Source organism: Aspergillus fumigatus, chromosome 6 (genome assembly GCF_000002655.1).
Source record: "Aspergillus fumigatus Af293 chromosome 6, whole genome shotgun sequence".
NCBI lineage: Eukaryota > Fungi > Ascomycota > Eurotiomycetes > Eurotiales > Aspergillaceae > Aspergillus > Aspergillus fumigatus.
The window spans coordinates 1,788,041-1,808,877 of NC_007199.1; the positions used below are offsets into that span (position 1 = coordinate 1,788,041).

The window sequence follows — 20,837 nt, forward strand, 5'->3', positions numbered from 1 at the left end:
TGTTAGCAAGAGTTTGTTGACGTGTGGACTGGGTGCAGCGCTACCGGCAATGATGTTCGATGCACTTCCTAGTGCAGAAGCGGATGGTAGGACTGGGAACAAGGTTGCGCTCGCGCCGGGGGGGAAGGGTTCTCTAATGCCTCGGCTAGACGGTCCTGAATGTGAATGCCATTGCGAGGATGTTGGTCTTCGAGAGAGGTGTGATGAGCCAGCATTTGACTCCGAGAATGGACACCTGATCTCGCTCAGGACTGCCAGAGCTGTGTAGAAGTCGCGGTCCGAAGAGAACTTTAGCTGGAATCGGCGGATCTTGACTGCGTGAGAGGAAGGCTCAACATGAGGTGCGTGTTACTCACGAATCCGTTGCCTGTTGGATATTTCACTGCGAGACAAGGCGACTTGACGACGACCGCGAAGATGGGCCGGGGGTGGGCGCCTTGTCCCAACATGTGATGCGTAGAGGTTTCTTGGATGAAGTGCCCAAGATCGACTTCTTCCTTCAATTGTTAAGTCATCGAACGGGTTAACTAGTGCTAACATCGGAAGGGACTCCAAGATTGTGAGAAAATACCACGATATTCTGGTCCTGAAACACTCTCAGAAAGATTGGGCTTTGAGCTGAAGATATCCCACCTGAAGCCTTGTGAAAGCAACATATAATGTCTCCATTGCTGAAAACATGGCTCCAGTTCAATGGGCCGTTATGATGAACGCTGGTTGTGGTATGAGAGAACTTTGCGAGAGACAACCGAGCGAGTGCAGTAGAATCATGAACTCTTTGAGAAAAATGATACATTAGGATGTTCCTTCGTTCCTACTGATAGGTATAGAAGGATAAGGAATCCGGTCTAATTACACCGGGTAGCAGGCGGATCTCATAAGAAGCCCTATGATAAACGAATAGCAGATGCACAATGGTTGGGATGCATGGCCAACTTGAGAGGCTCAGCAACAAGATGGCCTCAGGCAGTCATACCCAAGTCCTTCTCATAAGTGTTCGTTCTTCTATTCTAGAATAAGTGCTCCAATCCTCCTACCCATTTTTGACTGGTTCATATACCTTGGTCTCGATGGGAAAGAAAATAATGATTGTCAATATTACAAAACAATGGACGCCATTGTGCTCAAGTGCAGGCATCCAAGCAGTAGCAGGATACCTGCTGACAGTCGTAGTAGAAGTTCCTATCTCGATATTGACGTCGAGGTCGAAAGGCTGTATAGAAGGAGGCTTCTGCCTGAGGCATAAACACTCTTCCAATCCAAACATAACAAACATGACGTGACATGCGGGACCGGAACAAGAGATACTCCGGACACGCGCCTGAGGCCAAAGCAGATGGATGGACTTTTTGCCTGGGATGCCAGGAACGAGGATCGCAGGGTCAGCTTCCCCTACACAGCCTGTAGAGCACAACCGGGTCATTGACGCTTGATCTAGGCCTGCCATCGTCGCGACTTAATTTCTCTACTGGAGAAAGAAAATCGCATTCTTTCCTTCAGATTTGACCTCTCGAAAGATTCGTTGCTTGCACAGTTGTAGTCGCATTCATCGGTTGGCTTCCGATAGCTCTTAATCGCGGCTGATTTCCCTTCGCGGGGCGACAATCAATCAAGCTTCGCAAACATTCACCTTGCCTGTGAATGCCAACAGGTTGTATTCTATCTCTCGTTCAACCTGTCTCATCTCATCCTATCCTTCTTAAAATCCTCCTGGACGAGTAACTCGACACCATCAGCAAAATTCTACGCCGGCGCGTCTCAAACAGGACCTCTCTTCCAACGAGGCGAAACCGGTCTTAGCACCTTATAGTGGACATATTCTGGAGATACATCGGCGTGGTCAAGTCTAGCCAACGCGGTTCAGTTCGTCCCAGTAGCGAAGAGAGCGTCCCCAAGAAGCATTGGGATCAGGGTGGTCACTGGGTTACTCACAATGTCGAACAATACACCGCGCTCGTCCTTACGAGGCAAGTAACTCAGCCCTATTAAAGATTGTTTCCGACCTAGATCCGCTGACTGGACTATAGAAGGCTTGCGGCAAGCTCCAAAAGCCAACCAACCCTTCATCCCAGACACAGCACCTGTTCGACGCTCACACTCAAATGCGCACCAGTCGCCGCAGCCAACCGGAGCACATACACATTCCACCGGCTCAATGGGGTCGAATGGTCCACAAGGAATGTCCGAAAATTGGGAAGGAAGAGATCAAAGACAAGTTCCAATGTCCACGCGTGAGGTAGCAACGCCCGGGAACAGACCTGGCCTTTTTGCGACCCTGCACGATCGAGGGAAGGTGGCTAAGCAACCCGATTTCTATGATCCTTACTTTCCGCTCAAATATCTGGAGGTACCGAAATGTACGTGAGCCCTGCCGTCAAATTACTACCGCCTGCTTACTTGTCATGGCCTATAACTGACCCTGCCCTGCAGCCGATCATATTTATAAAAGAGCCCACTACGGTTTACAATCGGGAATTCCCGATGAGGTGGACTTTGCATTGTATCACCTTGTTCAGATTTCGAATCAACGATGGGATAAATTCAAGTTTGAGGGTTTCCCCTTGCTTGCGGAGAACCTCATGGCAAAGGCCCTGGATATCTCCCTTGTCACAACCGGGGTGAAGTGGGAGCTTCAGTATGATGTTCTTCAACTCAGTGATCGCGTCAATGAGCTGAACTCGCTACATGGCACACGAGATCTGTTGGAGAAGATCAAACAAATGCCAGTTACATTGCCGGAAGACACCCTCGAGACGTACGAATTCAACCACCTTCTGCGCAACGTTAAAGAAGCGACCCTGGTACTACGCAATATGGTCCTTCTGAAAGAGAATGCCTACTATGTGTCACGGTACGCGAAAGGCCTGCTCCGAGACTTCCTCGTCATTATGATCAACTTGCCCAATCAGCCTCGTCTCAACGAGATCAAGAACGACGCTTTGGACATTGCAGAGGAGGTCACCAAGTTTATGAAGACCGATCCGGAAGATCCACTTTGGATCTCACTTCTCAATTGTCTCGGGTCGTCAGATCGTGCTCACGTGGTCCGCGCACTCTGGGCTCTCACCCATTTCTCCACTGAATTAGACGAGCCAGAGGCGAACCGGGCAATGGAACGGATACCAAAAGAGACTTTGCAGCAGCTCTACTTTCACACTCTTCTCGACTTGGACAAAGATATTCTCAGTGGTGCATTGGACTTCTGGTACCAGTATACACTTTCGTCCGAGAACATTGAGACTTTGATTGAGGTCTTCAACTTGCCTACCGTCTTCGTCCCCCGGATGGTCGCACTGTTAACGCACGAAGGCCGACCGAACAAGAAGGAAACTGTGTTGCAAGAAGAAAAGGTGGCCCCCCCACCGTCGGATATCCCTCGTGTACCGCCCGAGCTCATGAAAGAGCTGATGGAGCTTTCGGAGCCTGAACGGAGCTCGCGTTGGCTCCGGTGCTGCTTTGTGGAGGACCTCGAGTGCGAGATCACCCAAATTGCCTTGTGGCAGGCGTATCAGAGCAGATTTGCAGACCCTCGCCTTCCTGGTGGCGGTGTTCTCCCTGCGGCTGAATTTATCAAAAATGTCAGTACGACTTTCACGAACGCGCAAGCACAGGTGATCAATGGCCCTGGTGCAGCCACGAAATTCATCATCAAAGGCATTCGGCCCCTGGAGACCGCCTATACCTTCGAGGGCTTTCCCTACATTTACTGCAAGTGGGCGGACAACTCGAAGCCAAGCAAGACGTGTCAGCGTGCTTTCAAGTCGCCGGCAGAACTTCGCCATCACGTCTTCACGGAACACATGAACCTCAAGCCTACTGAAACGCCGGGACACTATAACCTGGAGAAGGCGGAGTCGCCCGTTCATACCTGCCTTTGGGACAACTGCACGAAATTCCGGTCGTCTGGTCCGAGTGCCAATACTGCAATGGTCGCTGGGCACGTCTCCGCACATCTGCCCGAGGAACGTGCGCCAGATGCGGAGCCGCCGACATCCAAACGTGCGGTTCTCCAAGAGCGCATCGTCCGCAAATGGTACTACCTGGACACTCCAGTCAATGAGCGAGGCGAGCCGTTTGGAGTGGCCTACAAGGCGGCGTTAGTATTGCGTAACCTTGCCCGAAACCTGCCTACGGGTATTGCACCGCAGTACAACGGGCTTTCATGGAAGAAAGCCGTCTTCCTTAGTCATCGTCCAAAGATCATCGAAGCATGGGACCGCAACCGCTCATTGCGCAAGGAACTTACCGAGTTGATCATGGTAATAGAAAAAGAGGATTATTACTGAACTTGGGGCGCGAGAGAGACGAGATGAACAGTAAATGATCCTCTTCAATGACGGCTGTTCGTTCTTCTTTCAAACTCACGGTCCTCGTCCTTATTCTTCTGCATGGCCATTGATGTACAATAATACCCTTTTTCTTCCACATGATATCTTTCGATAATCTTTTCTTGCTTTTTCTTCTTTCATTTCTCATGAGGAACTCCTCACCTGAATGAAAAGGTGGTTGTTTTGCTCCTACCGTTCGCCCTTCAAGCTAGGTGAGGGTTCACTCGCAATCTAAAACACACGGCGTCTGGGTTTGGGGGGGTAGGAATCTGCTGGGTGATGCACGGTTTCCTTTAACGATGTACTATAGGTAGATCGCAGCCAGGAGAAAAGAAAAGATACTAATACGCTAGGTGCTCAATGATTCCAGGTCACTTGGAAAATTGATCGGAGCGTGAGAGCTCCTATCAATTTTATCCCTTAAGCCGCTTCAAAGAAATCAATGGTGTCATAGGCCCCCGATGAAGTCTTCGTAGGTACACTCATCACAGCGATCTACTGCGCACACATTAGGCCACAGGCTGACACCGGCAACTGTCTCGGGGAAGGAGGAATCGGTATTGATTATTGAGACAAATGGTGTGGCCTAAGACCGGGACAGGGGATTCATCTGGCCGGGAGTAACGGAGTTTCATCAATGCTTGTTGCAAGTTGAGGATGAGCTGTTCGCGAAGTGTCCATCGACTTGACTTTGGTTCGGTAAAGCCTTCGGACTCTGTGGTCCGATAGTCCATGCTAAGATCGATGTCGCTGTCGTTGGTGTGGAACTTGGATGCGAATCAAACCAGTTCCACTCAGAGGCACAGTCCATGGCGGTTTCTACGTTGAGAAAGCCAATGCCATGTCGCAAATGACTTTGTATTTCTCTCTCAAATGTTAAATATGAAACGGTGGTCAAAGGCAAATGGAGCGACAGTGCTTGCGCAGTGCGAACGGCCTGACTTGAAAGGGTATGCCTGGCCAGGCAAGAACAACACGGAGTAATCTCATGAGAACCGAGCGCAGCAACGAGCTGGCGACTACCGAGGCCTCGATGGCACTACATATTTGATATCCTCGACAAAGGTATTGATCCTCACTCTACAGAAGAAACCTAAACGCGCGGAGGTTTTACCCTATGGAGTGCTACAGAGTCTGAGGAGACGGCAACGGACAAGAACAGTCCTGCAATGACCACGATCATGTCTCCAGTTGAAATACTCGAAATACTTGCCTCGTCAGGCTATGCTCAGCGTCAATTTCAGGCAAATGCTCATATGCTCGCTTTCAGACCGACCTCGTGGTAAACATCCCCTTTCCTTTGGGACGCTGTAGAAGTTGGAGCAGGGACATGCGTATGATACTCTTTTTTGGGGGTGGGGATGGGAGTCGCACCCTAACGGATCTTGTATTTGGACGAATTGAATCAACCTTGAGATGTACCTGCATGGGAATGATTCCGTCTATGATGATCCTTATAATCAGGCCGATTTCTTTACTATGCTTACCAATTGCCATCATCACTTCTGCACGGAAAAGAACCCCGCGCCATACTATTGAAAGGATGCTCATCCTAGTAAAAGCCACAAGGTCTCTGCTCTGTGGATTATCTCCGTTTCTATCTCAAGCACCAGGTGCTTGGTGAGAACCCAGGTATCATCCTGCCTAAGGCACTCACTGCTTGATATGTTTCGTGCCTGATTCCTTGGGTTCCTTCCGCATACTCCGTACTTTTGACATGCTGCTGAGGCGCAAGTCGTGTCGTATTCCGAGTGCATTAGGAGACATGTCAATCACGATAGGGGGTTACATGGCACTTCGTTTGAACCCATGAGGGCCGGCTAAATTCGAGGATGTAGCCTAAACTGCCGTCATGTAGTTTGACCCCTTTTTCACTATGCGAAGCCCATTCAAGATCAATGAAAATGAGACAGACAAGAAAATGAATTATCCATTAGTCCTTGAAGTAGATAGTGCTACCTTACGGACGGCTCAGGTATTCTTGTCGGCAGTGTAAAAGAGTCCTACCCTGTTTCCTGAATGGGTAGGCAGGTCGTGACTCCACCTGTTGAGACTGGTGTTGCCCCTTACAGAGTAAATCTTCATTCACTCAATCAGAGCTCTGTAGGTTCTCTCTTGTCCGCACTGCTTATGTTCTCTTCATTGTCAACACCAGTCATCTGATAGGTTCCATTTTTCAGGCTTACTACGAGATCGACGCCATTCTTTTACATAGGGTCTCTGGTCAACAGTGCGTCTTCAATGCAATCAAAACGTGCATAGAGTATGGGCCCGTCATTAAGGCGTCAAGGAGTCAAAGCTGAGCCTTTTCCTTTTTGCGTTACTTTCGTCCGAGTTAAAGCCTAAAAGGTTGAAAAATCAAGACTAACAAACGCCCAGACTCGATGGTGGGTGGATCCAGGCTAGTACACAGTTTGTCGTTCTCACGCCACAGGTGACTGCATTGACTGCAGTTGGCGGCAGAAAATGTGCCATCCGGAAAGTTCAGGTCGATGATCATCATCGCAACTGTCGACAGTTCAGATACACTGCAATTTGGCTATACGGACTACGGAGTAGCATGATGAAGATGGAAGTCCACTCCGTTTAGCGCGAACCTGGAAGTGGAGACACTAAAAAGTCGTGCATATGATCGACATGATCGCGCACAGGTCCATGCCATTGCGCTGGAACGCAGATTACCCCCTCGTGCGCCCTATGTCCCAGACGAACGTAAGTATTGCACCGAGCTTTTATCCTGGGAATGAACTAGCAGTTGGACTAGATCTTGAAGAGGCAAAAGAGATAAAGAGTGTTTGTGCCGCTCATTCCACCTGTTCTGTTGCAGACGTCCGGTTTTTGACAGGCGGGTCGAAAGTGGTGAGGAATACTATCCAGAAACTCAGCCAGTTATTGGCTCGCTAGACTGACTGTCATGCCGACTGAGCCGTGGTTCACCACTGCGTCAACCTAGCAGTCGCCAATTTGTCACTGAAATATTGGTATTCTGAGTACGTTCGACGCCGTCTTTTCTTCGAATGGGAGGTGTCTCCTGGGCTCTTTTTGAGGCAAGCCATGGAAGCATCGGGCTTCACTCATAAACTTTTGAGAGTCCCGGTGTTACAACAATGCCTTTATTCGGAAATGATTACCACACCGTGAGGGTTAAAGAGTGGTCCCTGAGAAATACAGAGATATCCTGCGTGTCATCCATGGGCGTACTTCCCGTCCTGAACCATGTTTCTAACCTCCTGAGAGTCCTTGCACCTCCAGTCAAAAGAGAAGCATTGCATTCCACCAGCATCCATTCTGACCTGGCGGCATTGCCCCTCATTTGGCCTACGTAATCCCCAATGCGGAAAGACGAGTCTGGGCTGTTTTCTCGGTGTCACTCCGTCAATCGCCTGGAAAGCCGAGTCTGACTCGAAGGAACATGCCCTAAAGCGCCGAGTGCAACTATCGAGTCTTTCAACAACCAGTAGCTGATGGACGATTTGCCGATCCTTATCCCTTTCCACGTGGTTTAAGGCTCTAGCCTGATTCAATTCCTGGGGCGTCTGGTCACTCGCACAAACTCTCGACCAACATGGCAACATCAGCTCCAGTTCCCACATTAACTCCGGGTGCTATTACTCTATTACTCTATTAGGCATTGACTACTTTAGACTATCGTTTAACTACTTAAAGTGCCCATGAACCTAAAGACGTCAGCCAACGGATCTAGTAGGATATTCCTGCAGCATCAGGCACTGCATCTTGAGGCCTGAGCGTCCGTAGTGTAGCCCGAACTTGGCTCTCATTATGATAAGATTCTGGTTGGAGACTCAACCCTCTCTCCGCTTTTTTTTGGAGTCTAGTGATATAGGTTTCAGATGATATAAGATTCTGGTCTCTGATGGGGCCTGGCATTTTCGATAATATGGAGCTTGCATCCTCTGAAGTACTCTCCTCTCCTACATTGGCTCTCGATCCTTCTGACCTGTTTCCTCCTTCTCAATATGCACCCCATGGAGAATAACTGATATTGGAGCCTCTCCCAACTATTGGGGACCACTACTAGGCTGTTCTGAAAGTCACTCATTACTATTTATACCTCATGATCCTTACTCCTGCTAACTGCATTACAATCTCTATCAACTCGATCTTCCATTCATTTGCATATTGTTCTTCCTAGGGCCCCATTGTGAAGAAAAGAAAAAGAAAATGACATTCGGAACCCCCCGCGGCCGGGAGGCCCTCTCTCTCAGCATTGCATTTACCACATTGGCCACTGTTTTCACAATTATTCGAATTTACACCCGAATATTCCTGGTGAAGCAGATGGGCGCCGATGATTGGGCTATCATTGTGGCTCTGGTAAGGCTTTCGCAGGAGTTCCATAGCCGAGGACGGATTTGCCGACTAACCCTCGCAGGCCTTTAGTTGGGCCTTTTTCGGTCTGTTTATAGGAGGTATGCAGATGCCATTTCTGAAACCATGGATGGCTGAACTTGTGTGTTTGTGTTTGGTGCTGACGGTGGACAATCAGAGGTCAAGTATCTCATGGGAGAGCACTACAAGGAAATCCCGCCAGACATCCTTGTCAAACAAATGAAGGTAGGAAATACATGTTGTCTTATCGGTTTGACGTCCGGCTAATGTGTGCCTTCAGTGTTTCTGGGCAACGATACCCTTGTATCAAGCGAGTCTGCTTACTACCAAAGCCTCGATTCTTCTACAATACAAACGAGTTTTCTCGACACCGCGCATGCGTTTCGCCTGTTGGTGCTTGATTGGATTTTTGGCCGCGTACGGATCGTGGACATTCATCAGTGCCTGGGTTACTTGCGTACCTGTGTCCAAGTTTTGGCATGAAGAGCAGCATGGGTATTGTCTTGACAAAAAAGCCCTTTGGTTCTCCAACTCGGCAATCCACATTTTCACGGATATCCTGATTTTGGTATTCCCCATGCCATCGCTCAAGAACCTGCAACTCCCCCGACGCCAAAGGTACGCCCTTATGGCCGTCTTTGCCCTGGGTTCATTGTGAGTTTTGTTTCCTTCTCTATTCCCGCTTGCACTTGGGTTGCTAACAGTCCGCGCAGTGTCTTGATAACGAGCATTCTCAGACTGAAAAGTCTCATGGTCATCTCCAACTCGTCTGATCCAACTTGTGCGTTTTTCCCACATCGACATCAATCTACCGAAAGAACCAAACTAACTCTCAGCTCCTAGATGATAACCCAGGCGCTGCCAAGTGGTCCGCCATTGAATGCAACGTCGCCATTATCTGCGCCTGCCTCCCTGGCATCCGTGCCTTTATCTCCAAGCTCCTCCCTCGCTTCCTCTCCAGCTACAAGAGCAAGAGCAACACCCGCACCAGGACCCAACGCAGCCATGTTACCCACTTCTCCAACTTCCATTCTTCCATCGCTGACCGCCAGTCCAAATTCCACATGCAGTCTGTCAGCCACGGCCCGGAGGGCGGCGACTACAAGGCTAGCGGTTTCGAGGAAGGCACTTCGAATAAGATCAAAGTCACCACCATTGTGTCACAGGAATCCGTGTCGAATGATGCTTCGAGTGTGCGGCAGTTATTATAAGGGTTGTTATCCCTGGACGGGTTCTTTCTGCCGTGCATGATTTCTGGATCTCGTCTTGAGATCTGGACGACGTGATGTGATGACGCTTACGATCTGTTGATACCAATTTAATATTCATGCGGCTTAGCTAACCGCCTTGCAGTCACTTATATGTTATCCTTCTCCTAGCCAATATCCTAAAGTAGGGCAATAAGCCAGCTGACCTTACTGCTTATGCTAACTGTCCTGAAAGCAGAGCAACAACCTAGAGGGAGACTTAACATGGTAAGGAGAAGTTAAATTGCGAGTTAGTTTTAGACGAAGTTGACCTATAACAGCACTCCTTATCACAGGTATATTTACAGAGACACATACCAAATTATGCAGGTTTCTCCCCTCGACACTCTTCTGTGACTAATCCAACGCCCACCGGACGAGCTCCGTCATGCGACTCATGGGCTACAAGGACTTGGTTGATCGCTCAATGGAACAGATTAGGGAGGTCAGAATGCGACCTGATATGCAACTTATGGGGTATATGTTGAGCTGCTGCGAAACCTCAGGTGAACGTGATTGTCGGCAAACGGGCTGAAGCATGCCGTGATCATAGGTAGTTCATCATGTATGCGAAGGCCGAGACGGTACTGGCTCGGACACCGGCCTCGATATGCGCTGTCAGTTTGGCCGAGAGCTCCTTCATCGGCTCTGGAGGCCTCCAGTCGGGTTTAAGTCCTTCTGCGTAAGCACGTCGTTGGGGCAATCTACTACATGATTTCAAGCGCTCTTCATCCAGGCTCTCTGCCCTCTGTTCTTGCAGTTGCGCTCTGCGTCATGTTGCAGTCGATTTCCAAGGGAAAACGCTCGTGTGGCTCGCGGACGGAAGGATGGCACCTGTTGGAATGGTCTTTGCAGGAACTAGTTCGCCCCAGACAGGTAATCTGATGACTGTCACGTCCATTCCGAGTGGGCATGAGTTGATATGTGAGTGACCTCGTTAACGTCCCTTGGTGTTGAAACGCCAGTGACAGAACGAGACTCTGATGATAAATGGTGCTTATGATTTCGAGCCGACGCTTCCATCGAGTGCAGTTCTCCCAGACATACCTTTCCCAGAAAATATCTGTCATTCAATCTACTTCACTCTGTCTATCTCACCACATCCCTTTAGGACCACCCATCTTCTGCACTGCCTCAACGAAAAACTCCTTTCTCGCCGCAAGTTTTGCTCTTTGCCCGTTTTCTCTACTTATGACTAGCCCCAGCATTTTACAAGTACACATCTTCGCTGGAATTCGGCTAGAAAGGGATCCGCGGGAGAAAAATCCTCTTTAAGATCGCACAAGGCGAAGTTGGGCAAGTCTGGTGCTAGCAGCCACGGTAACCCCAGCTCCAATAGCGTATATTCAAGTTGTGGCAGTTGAAAAGCTCGTAGTTCAACCTTGGGTCTGGCTGGCCGGTCCGCCTCACCGCGAGTACTGGGTTGACTTCAGATCCTCACTTTCCATATGTAACTCGGTCAGAGCATCGTGTCAAAGACAGAGGAGTACTTCCATTAACACCAATACGAACCAGCCAGTCCGGTCGAGGAGGTGAGAGAACAGAAAAAATTCACATTGATCTGGCGCCTAAGTCTAAATTGACACCATGAGCACTATATGCAATCGAAGAATTAACAACACAAGAAGAGATAAGACTACTGCCAAACATTAGAGAATAGATCATCAGCTCCGCCAAACCCGCCAGCCGGTTTAGGGGGAGCGCTCGAGGTCGTCGTGGTCGTGGTTGTCGTTGTGGTCGTAGTCGAGATGGGTGCGGCACTGGCCCAACCGCCAAAGTCTTCGTCGGCGGCTACGGTGGGTGCGGGTTTTGAGGTTGCGCTGGGGGAGGACGGGGCTCCCCAACCGGCGCCGATGTCGTTGGCTGTCAGTGTGTCGGGAATCTTCATCATGCTTGAGGTGGATGAGGCAGCGGCAGCGGGCTCGGGAGTACTCCATTCGTTACCGCCCCAAGGGTCCACGTTGGGGATCATGCTCGCAACAGAGACTGTGGATGTTGAGGTTACCGGTTTCGGAGCTGGGGTCGGAGCTGGGGCAGGAGCCGGACTGCTCAGGTTGAAAGCGGATTTGAGCTCCTGCTGAGGCGACGCCATCGTAGGCGGTGCAGCTGCAGGAGCTGCAGGAGCCGGGGTCGAAGAGAGTCCGAAGAGATCATTGGAAAAAGATGACCGTGGAGGATTCGGCTTGGGCGAGGGAGCAGTGGCAAAGCTGGTAAAGCCCAAATAATGGCTATTGGGCGGGATGGAATCGGTACGCGACTGGGGCTGAGGCTTCGCAGGTGGGATAGTCGGAGAGGTAAGACTGTCAAAGAGACCGCCACCGAGGCCACTGCTGGCTGAGGCGGTGGGTGACGTGATCTTGGGAGCCGCCGGACTGGATTTTGCACTGGCAAAGGTCGTCAAGTTGGCAAAAGGCGAGGGCTTTTCGGCTGGCTTGGAAGGCGGGGAAGTGGTCGAGGGGAAGCTCAGTCCGCTGAACGCGTCGGTCAATCCGCCCAAGTTGGAAGACGACGATTGCGGGGCCGGAGATGCTAAATCTCCAAACGAAGACTCGCGCTCATGTTGTACGGGAGGCTGGGGCTTGGAATAAAGAGACAGGATGGATTGTTTCAAATCAGGTCGAGACATCCCGGCCGAGCCACCAGGGGTAGAAGCGGTACTGGCTGGACGGCTGGTGGACGCCGGCTGAGCGCTCCCGAAGAAATCGAGTCCCAGCAACGAATCACCCGGTCGAGCCGGCTTTGTGGCAGGCTGTGATTGCGACTGTTGCCTGGGCGCAGCGATCCGCGGCGTGGGATCTGTGGTGCTAGGGCGAACCGGGGGAGTAATTGGCTCGTTATCACCGAAGAAGTCAATAGATGCTTGGGGGCGATGCGTGATCGGAGGTTGGCTTGTATTCGCTACTCGCTGAGACGAGGAACGCTCGATCTTTGCCTTTTCCTGGACGACTGCAAGAGGCTGAAAGGGATGTCAATTCAATCGCAGATTCAACAGATGCGCCGGTAGAGCTTACCACGTTGTCGTCACCCACGTCCAACGTTGCCGGGTCGGGCATTGGCCCATCCATAACCCACCGCTTTGATTCATATTTGGTGCGAATAAAGTTCTCGATCTTACTATCCATGTTTCCATTAGCGTTGGTATACTGCTGTGACGGCGAGGCCGACTCACGCTTCCGAGGGGACGTGACCAGGTGCCAGTTTGGCTTCCCAGTATCTGCGAATCCATGATCAGAATGATATCCAACCTGCAAGAATTAACGGCTCGACACATACTTGTTCGCTCTGGCATTGCCCCATTTGATAACACTCTGGAGTTGTTCATCGGTCCACGAATCGAGATCGACAGACTTCACTCGGCTGATATGGGTACCCATCCCCCTGTGGATGCCCGAGCAACGGATACATATGAAGATTCCCAAATTCCATGAGGCCCATCGCGGGTCTAGCAGAATATATCGTCAGCGAAACTGAGCAAGAAGAAGAGCTCAAAGGCGCAGAGTGGCAGTTGGATGTAGGCAGATACGACAAGACCAGGATATTTGGGGGCGGGCACAACTCACGCTTGTTGCGCTTGCAATCAGCACATATCTTATTGCATTCGATTTTCAGCAGGTTCTTGATGACCTGCTGGTTCTGCGCAGCCTGGGAAGGAGTCGCACGTCGAGACATGACAGCTGGTAGCGCGGTCCTCTCGATGGCTGTAAGAGATGGAAGTAATGGTTGTTGTTGTATTTGGGGAATTCAATAGTGGATGACAATCACCAAGTGGCGGATGCGGTGCGGCCTGAGGCAGCCAATTGTGGATGCCCGATGACGGCCGCACGTGCCAGACATGCAAGACGGAGTCAACAAAAGACTAGAAATTCGGATATAAAGCAAATTATCGAGTCCATGAGTCTATTATGTGAAATAAAGCTTTGAGAATTTTTATAAAAGCATGTTATGGTCTGCGTACGCCCTCATCTCATACTATGACTCCTTGCCGTCAGAATGTCATCATCAAACTACTACTATATAATTGGGTTTTCGCATCTCAGATCCTCATGCCTTCGACTTCGCTGCCTCTTCATCCTCGGTAAACTTCAAACTAATACTGTTCACGCAATGCCTTTCATCTGTCGGCGTAGGATACCCCTCACCCTTAAAGACATGGCCCAAATGACCCCCGCAGTTACTACACACAATCTCCGTCCGCTCCATCCCAAACGAGCGATCCGTATGTCTGGTCACCGCACCGGGGATGGAGTCAAAGTATGCAGGCCAGCCGCACCCGGACTTGAATTTATGCGTGGCCTTGTAGAGCGGGGCGTTGCAGCCGGCGCAGGTGTAGACACCCTTGGACGAGAAATGGGAGTCATATTCGCCCGTGTAAGGGGGCTCTGTGCCTTTTTCGCGCAGGACGCGAAACTGTTCTGTTCAAGAGATTAGAACGCTGTTCTTTTGTCTATAGTGTATTGTAGAAGGATGCTCGCCTGGTGACAGGACTGCCCGCCATTCCGCCTCACTTCGTTGCTCGGGGTAGGACATGTTGGACTCCTCGGCTTTGGCACTTGAGCTGAAGAATGAGCTTAGAAATGGAATGGTGGGCGCAGCTTTGAGGGCTGTCGCTCTTGAGACTGGAAAAGGTATCCTGGTAATGGATCGTGGAGAAAGGGATGTGATGGAAGGTGCAGTGGTGAGGATGCGGAGAAAACGAGTGAAGTGTTGGAAACGCATCGGGGTGGACCGTAAATTATGTGCTCTGGGTTAGCGAGAGAAGATCAGGCCGAGATTCTGCTTAGGTTTACCCGTAGAAACCACAGCCACATATACGCCAAAGCGAGGCTTGTGTCAGATTTATCGATGCATTACTGAATCTTCGATTGTCTCTACGTTTTACGTCATCATGCGGAGAATCACCGCCGGAAGACGGCATGTGGAAGAAATGAGAATAATTCATAAACAGGTAAACAACTATATCCGCTAGATGCAGTATTTATTCACCGACATTAAGGCCTTGGACATGAGCTAGATCGACCAGGTGCAATAACTGTAGGGTATCTTAAACACAATCATGAACTGAGAATGGCGTAACATGTCAACGACGTCGAACAACACCGGTCACCGTCAAAACACCCTCACCCACCTCTACTCTCCAGCCTTCCCTGGCCAGCATCTTGCCAACAGCTGGCCCCAGGCGAGATGTGCCATCATGGCTGTGGCGTCCGACACCAGTGATGATGCGAAAGCCTGATCGCGCCAAATCGCCGCCGCGCATGTACTTGGCGTCGCCAAGAGAGTCCCACCATGCGGCGACACGCGAACTGGCGATGCGAACGGCATCCTGGACCGAGACACCGTGCAGATCCAATGAATTTGAGGTTGACTGCGAATCGACTAGAGCATCGGCCGCAGCGGCAGCCTCCCGCTTTGCCCGCTCGAGATGATCTCGGCCCACCGAGGAGTAGTAAGCAGCTGCTCCTCCCATTAATTTGTCTGATTTTCCACGACGGTAAGCTGCTGAAGCTTTGTGGAAAGCCTCTGCACTGGCCACAAAGTGGTCGCCAGCGGTAACTCGAGCAGTACCGTAATCGCGAAGGACTCGCGACTCCACAGGAGGTCTCTTGGGCTCATCGTCATCGAGATCCAAGGCGGGAGGCGCAGTGGTGATTTTGATCAGGTTAGACACAGAAGGAGCCGCTGGACGGGTGAGCATGGCGACTGCCAGTTCACCGGCAGCAGACGTCGAATTGCGAGTGATGTTCAGTAGGCCACCCAGTAGTGTTGGCGCAACAGACGGAAATTCTTGCGTCAATTCTGCAACTTGTGCAAGCATTACGGGGTGTCCATTGATATGTTTTTCCTCCGGCGCATGTGCCATCGCAAGAGATCGAATCGTCAGTGGCAGTGAGGCTCCGTTAGCATGATAAGCAGAAGTTACAGCCTCCTTCTTTAGGACAGGCAAAGTCCTAGAACAGATAAACTCGATATCTTTCTGACCAGCGTCCCATTTGTTCAGGGGGAGATTCTCATCCTGCAAATAACCTGAAGCTGCCGGAGAAGAGAGTCCCCGAACCGGATCGTTCTTATTCTTCCCCTTGCGCTTGCGGTTCTTCTTCCGCCCAGTGCCTCCAGTAGAACACTCCTCGAACCCATCGATGCCCTTTGGGATGGCAAGCTTAGTTCCATCTTCGTCTTCTTGCTGCTCATCAAAGAACGCAATGTTCAATAGCACGTCCATGGCGCGATCAATATCACCGTCAGACTTCCTAAGCGAATGCTGCACAGTAAACCGATCCAAAGAAGGAAACATATCTGTCAGATAACAGACTTTGTCGTTCTCGGAAGCGCCCGATAGCGACAGCGATCCATCAGGGTTGATCGTGTAACGCAAAGAATTGCCCTGACTCCTTGTGCGCCTGTCGTCCAGACCCACGGAGGAGAAGTCGGACGCCAGACTGGTGATATCTGTTTCTCGCGACGGAGCAGTGCCGTTTTGCGAGCCGCTGGGCTCTGACAGGATGCCATCTGCGTCACCACTAGCGCCAGGACTCAGTCCGCTGGTTCCAGACGGATCGAAGGGTAGATCCTCCTGCTCCCATGCTGATAACTTCAGAGTGTCCAGGGTGTCGCGGAGTTGCTGGACCTGCGCGGGGTTTTCTAGGTCATAGTCGCAGACGATAGCCGTAAACAAAGCTGAATCCAGAGGAGGACAGTATTCCTTTTCGAGCTCCTAGACGTTCGAAACAGCACAAATCCAACAATTAGCTTCCTGTCCACGCAGGCTCCGGACGTGGAGAAACTGACTTTCAACAGGCTATTGTCTATGTCATCCATCTTCAAAATCGCTGATTATATGTCGACAGTGTATTCCATGCTTCTTTATCATTACTTGGAAAGTGAGAATCTTAGAATTTCCCTTGATCATCAAGCGGGGAGATCGAGGCTTTTTTGTGCTGTGAAACAACAAATTCATGGCGGGGAAGAGTCAACGATACACCAATCACAGATGACATAATAGGCTGTCTGTGATCCCATCCACCAGCCGGCTTTCGTGACCTCATTGATAAACTACTTACCTTAGGATTGTACAAACGTTTAAAGATAATCTAAGATCTAGAGAGCCCTTTAGATCATGAGCAGCATCTGATGGTACTTTGGTGCGGCATAACAGACATCTCTACATTCTCCTTTTAGCCACAGCACTCAGAATTCTGAAATCCTGTCATCGGCACTATATAAGCCAAAAGATGACCGGAAAGAAGCAAACACAGGTGCCCGGCCACCGATCAGTCAATGCCCGAAACTCAACCCTGTCCTTTGCCTACATTGACAAACAACTGGAATCCTTGCTCTTCCGATGACGTGTTTGGCTTCGCTGTCATGAACATCCAGGCTGTGAAGGATATTCAAGCAACGGTCTCATCTTCTAGGCCGTCACCCTCATTGCCGTCTTGAACCGCCACCGCGGCGGCCTCCTCACCATCCTCTCCGCCCTGGGAAAAGTCGCCAGAACCAGACTGTCCTTGGTTTGTTTCGTCGTTACCGATTTGAGATCCAGAGGTCAAAGCTCCAGCTGGGAGAATCATATTCCCCGTGCCGGCTGAGGAGCCTGAGCTGCTCGTGGACGGAATGATGCCAGAGAACAACGACCCAAATGGATTGGTGTTTGAGCCTGCGCTGGTGCCAGAGGTACCCGTGCTCGCCAGATCACCAAAATTAAAGCCTCCGAGACCCTGGCGTTTATCTTTTTGGGAGCCTTGAATGGGGACGGCGAAGAGTGTCTCGCATAGGCTGAGGAGGATGGTAATAGTCTTGAGATTCATGATGAAGTTGCGAGAGAGATTTGATGGGCTCCTAGAGAAAGGCAGTATAAGAAAGTCTGGATGATTGTTGATACTCTCAATTGAGCTGGAAGGAGGCCTTCCAGCTTCATTTATACTATGATATTTTAAAATTACCCGGCAGCCTGCTCGACGCAAGAAACCTCAACAACACATACCCCTGTCGGTACTGATCAAAGTACTCTAGAAGCGATGAGCTTCAGCCTAGTAACAGCGCGAAACAAGCAATCATGGCATAATACCAAGGTCATTACTCTCGATTCCCTTGTGTTTGAGCGAAAGCATTTGGTAGTGCAGGGGTTGTGTGATCCTTCTTGCATGTTTGCCGCAGAGGCTCAAGCCAAAAAAAGAAAAAAAAAAAAATAACAAATCGCTGTGTTGCATGAAGTTCAGGCAGCAGGAAATCCAACCAAGCCAGAGTTATCGTGATTGTGACACCGATGATGTAGATCAGTATTTTACTTCCGATTAGCTGGTCATGGTCAGAATCCCTATATGCAGTATTCCGGGGCCCGATCCTTTGGTCATTTCATTGACCTTGTCTGTAAGTGTCCTGAAGATGGAGATTTCTGTATAGATCTGCGGTGTTCAGGATATCACCATAGTCTGTCAAACTTGATTGCTACCCATTCCGTTAGTAAAGGGGTATGCAATTGCAAGAGCATGTTGGATACGTCATGGATGACCATCGACAAGCTCTGATGCAATAAGTAACCCAGACAAACAAACTTCCTTCTTGCAAAGAAGAGAAAGATGAGCGTTGTTAGATGGCTGGCCCTTAAGGCTACCGGAGAGCATCCATGTCATTGCGCCGCTTTCGGCACGAGGCTTTCCATACAGGTGTTCGTCTTGTCGTCGGTTGACTAACCACAGATGATTGCATCTAAAGACGGATGGGATGTGCGTCTAGTCCACACCTTGATATCAACAGGTGGTTGATAGCTCATATGCACTGCACATCGGTGGATCCGTCATCACCAAGACTGCAGCCCATAGACTCAGAGTTTGAATAACTTGAATTGGCATTGGCTGACAATACGCGGATCAACTCAAGGCTGGCAAGAGTAGGGACTATGTAGTTGCCTTAAACTCAAGCCTTGTTGTTCTTTGTTTGTGCAAAGGGAAGACTGAGAACAGATTATCCTGTGTGACCAGGAAACTCACCCTCGCCTATTTCATCAGTCTCAGAACAGAAATGAGATTTGTGCACTCGTTAGTTTGAACTTACGCCCAGCTGTGAGACTATTTGTACTATGGTCTGCTTTTACGCAGTAACATCCCTCATTCGCGAGAAAGAGATCAACAGCCTCGAGAACTTATCTAGAATATCCATTTATCACATAGAAAAGCATGAGACTCTTGCTCTCCGCAATTGAAGGCCAGCAATGTAGCCCCAGCAACATGTCATAGACCAGCAGCTATCCTTACAATGAAGCAGCAGATGCTGAAGATATGTCATGTCATGAGGATGTATACGGAAACTCTTATGCTCTATATCTTCAGGGCACGAGGGCTCAATCACCGACTCAATGGTGCTTCATGGATACACAGCCAATATGAGCACAGCATCGACTCAGCAAAGCTTACATCTTCAGTACTGCCAATCAAAGAGGAGATACAGGAATCTATGAGCTTCGTCGCTAGAGCCATGAACGAGAAAAGACACATCAGATAGAATCCCTCGCGTCAAGCACGACCTGACTCTGGCCAGGCGCAGATGTATCCAACAAAAAACTCCAGAATATGCTAACATCGCCTCAGTTCAAGGAGAGATAGCCAAGGAAGGTCTTAAACCTTGGATTTATAAAGCCTGTAGTCGTCCTCTTGCATTGAGTCGATATCAGTCACTATTAACAGTTTTCAATCTCAAAAGATTCTGCCTTCCACCAGTCTATTACCTATTCGTTTGAACTATACCACCTCAAATCAATAGAACTTCAATCACAATGCGCTTCTTCACCTCAATCATTGCTCTCGCAGCTACCGCTACAGGTACGTCTCCTCTATTCCTCTTCAAAGGCGATAGTCTTACTAACAAGACCTAAGCCCTCACCATCACATCCCCCAAGAGCCTGGACCAGGTGGATATGAGCAAGTCCGTCAATATTGAATGGCAATATGTCCAGTAAGTCCTGCATAGACATCTATAGGACGAGAACTAAGGCTTAGCAACAGATCCGACTCCCAGAACTTCTCCATCGTGCTAGTCAACATGATCACCCAGCCCCCCATCAACAAAGTCATCGCCAAGGAAGTCAAAGCCTCCGATGAGAAATACACCGTGGATGGTATCTCCGGCATTCCCAAGGCGTATGTCTAACTCTCGATATCCATTTCAAGCTACAGGCTAGGCTGACTCCGAATCAAAAGAAACGGCTATCAGGTCAACTTCGTCAGCACGGGACCCACGAACACGGGGATCCTGGCCCAATCTCCCCAGTTCAACGTCACAGACGTCAAGACTGTGCCAAAGACTACTTCCACCGGTGAGATTCTACATCAAAAATTCTGCATCATGCGTTCTAACAAATTTTCCCTCTGCAGAGAGCCAAACCGCCACCGCGACTGCTTCCGCTACCGCCACCGCTACCGCGACGACTAACGCTGCTGCATCTCTCATGGCCCCAGCTGCTGTGGGCTCCTTTATTTGGGGTCTTTTGGTTATGGTCGTGTAAAAAGGACTCTCATTGTGGAAGGGTCTGAGAGAGAGACGTCACGATATGGTATTTGGGTTCGTATATACATATCTTTGCAAGGCATGATGTACGAGGGACATGAGCAGTGATACTGATATGATGGATGAGAACATGCTTTCTAATGCATTTAATTGTCCAAGCAAAATAATTGATAATCCATAATGGACATCCTTTTCTGGTCTTGCGCTCACCGCTGGAATTTGTTTGGAGTACGTTGGTTATGAAAACTTTGATCCTCCTGCAAGGAGGGCAGGCTAGTGATGTATGCATGTACATCTTCGCTTGGTAGTGGATTTCTCATGTACTCATTACATTGTCAGCTCAAGTTTGTTTTCAGTCTCTTGGAAAGTGTCCTGCTTGTTTTGTCCGCGATTCCGATAGCATACATCGATA

General features: G+C 49.8%; 6 protein-coding genes across 6 annotated transcripts; 3 read left to right on the top strand and 3 right to left on the bottom strand.

The window, feature by feature from the left end:
* The first annotated feature begins 1,351 nt into the window (after window positions 1-1,351).
* Window positions 1,352-5,233, top strand: AFUA_6G07810 (putative chromatin remodeling complex subunit (Rsc9)). The gene is made up of 3 exons (XM_745579.2): window positions 1,352-1,967; window positions 2,028-2,357; window positions 2,431-5,233. The coding sequence occupies exons 1-3, from the start codon at window positions 1,934-1,936 to the stop codon at window positions 4,284-4,286; spliced, it is 2,220 nt and encodes a 739-aa protein (XP_750672.2). The 5' UTR covers window positions 1,352-1,933; the 3' UTR covers window positions 4,287-5,233.
* A 2,888-nt stretch (window positions 5,234-8,121) lies between these two features.
* On the top strand, window positions 8,122-10,597 carry AFUA_6G07820 (putative integral membrane protein). Its single transcript, XM_745580.3, has 7 exons — window positions 8,122-8,663; window positions 8,722-8,758; window positions 8,836-8,903; window positions 8,959-9,332; window positions 9,392-9,459; window positions 9,522-10,153; window positions 10,207-10,597. The coding sequence occupies exons 1-6, from the start codon at window positions 8,511-8,513 to the stop codon at window positions 9,887-9,889; spliced, it is 1,068 nt and encodes a 355-aa protein (XP_750673.2). The 5' UTR covers window positions 8,122-8,510; the 3' UTR covers window positions 9,890-10,153; window positions 10,207-10,597.
* Window positions 10,598-11,561: 964 nt separating this feature from the next.
* Window positions 11,562-13,751, bottom strand: AFUA_6G07830 (uncharacterized protein; the record flags this gene model as incomplete). The annotated part of the gene is made up of 4 exons (XM_077805020.1): window positions 13,199-13,751; window positions 13,095-13,139; window positions 12,937-13,039; window positions 11,562-12,881 (listed from the first exon to the last, which is right to left on the bottom strand). Exons 1-4 carry the CDS (start codon window positions 13,297-13,299, stop codon window positions 11,562-11,564), a joined length of 1,569 nt encoding a protein of 522 aa, XP_077661153.1. The 5' UTR covers window positions 13,300-13,751.
* Window positions 13,752-13,802: 51 nt separating this feature from the next.
* AFUA_6G07840 (peptide-methionine (R)-S-oxide reductase) lies at window positions 13,803-14,772 on the bottom strand. The gene is made up of 2 exons (XM_745582.3): window positions 14,398-14,772; window positions 13,803-14,337 (listed from the first exon to the last, which is right to left on the bottom strand). Exons 1-2 carry the CDS (start codon window positions 14,639-14,641, stop codon window positions 13,967-13,969), a joined length of 615 nt encoding a protein of 204 aa, XP_750675.2. The 5' UTR covers window positions 14,642-14,772; the 3' UTR covers window positions 13,803-13,966.
* Window positions 14,773-14,827: 55 nt separating this feature from the next.
* On the bottom strand, window positions 14,828-18,090 carry AFUA_6G07850 (uncharacterized protein). Its single transcript, XM_077805021.1, has 2 exons — window positions 16,712-18,090; window positions 14,828-16,637 (listed from the first exon to the last, which is right to left on the bottom strand). The coding sequence occupies exons 1-2, from the start codon at window positions 16,739-16,741 to the stop codon at window positions 15,003-15,005; spliced, it is 1,665 nt and encodes a 554-aa protein (XP_077661154.1). The 5' UTR covers window positions 16,742-18,090; the 3' UTR covers window positions 14,828-15,002.
* Window positions 18,091-19,694: 1,604 nt separating this feature from the next.
* On the top strand, window positions 19,695-20,704 carry AFUA_6G07855 (GPI anchored serine-threonine rich family protein; the record flags this gene model as incomplete). The annotated part of the gene is made up of 5 exons (XM_001481408.2): window positions 19,695-19,740; window positions 19,795-19,873; window positions 19,924-20,058; window positions 20,119-20,234; window positions 20,293-20,704. 5 exons carry the CDS (start codon window positions 19,695-19,697, stop codon window positions 20,421-20,423), a joined length of 507 nt encoding a protein of 168 aa, XP_001481458.1. The 3' UTR covers window positions 20,424-20,704.
* Between the last annotated feature and the right edge of the window lie 133 nt (window positions 20,705-20,837).

Coding starts and splice junctions, on each gene's coding strand:
- AFUA_6G07810 (XM_745579.2), top strand. CDS start 1,934: ATGTCGAACAATACACCGCGCTCGTCCTTACGAG. Junction 1,968..2,027: donor ACCGCGCTCGTCCTTACGAG/GCAAGTAACTCA, acceptor ACTGGACTATAG/AAGGCTTGCGGCAAGCTCCA. Junction 2,358..2,430: donor ATATCTGGAGGTACCGAAAT/GTACGTGAGCCC, acceptor CCTGCCCTGCAG/CCGATCATATTTATAAAAGA.
- AFUA_6G07840 (XM_745582.3), bottom strand. CDS start 14,641: ATGCGTTTCCAACACTTCACTCGTTTTCTCCGCATCCTCACCACTGCA. Junction 14,338..14,397: donor GCGGGCAGTCCTGTCACCAG/GCGAGCATCCTT, acceptor TCTCTTGAACAG/AACAGTTTCGCGTCCTGCGC.
- AFUA_6G07850 (XM_077805021.1), bottom strand. CDS start 16,741: ATGGATGACATAGACAATAGCCTGTTGAAA. Junction 16,638..16,711: donor TAGACAATAGCCTGTTGAAA/GTCAGTTTCTCC, acceptor TCGAACGTCTAG/GAGCTCGAAAAGGAATACTG.
- AFUA_6G07820 (XM_745580.3), top strand. CDS start 8,511: ATGACATTCGGAACCCCCCGCGGCCGGGAGGCCCTCTCTCTCAGCATT. Junction 8,904..8,958: donor TCCTTGTCAAACAAATGAAG/GTAGGAAATACA, acceptor GTGTGCCTTCAG/TGTTTCTGGGCAACGATACC. Junction 9,460..9,521: donor CAACTCGTCTGATCCAACTT/GTGCGTTTTTCC, acceptor CTCAGCTCCTAG/ATGATAACCCAGGCGCTGCC.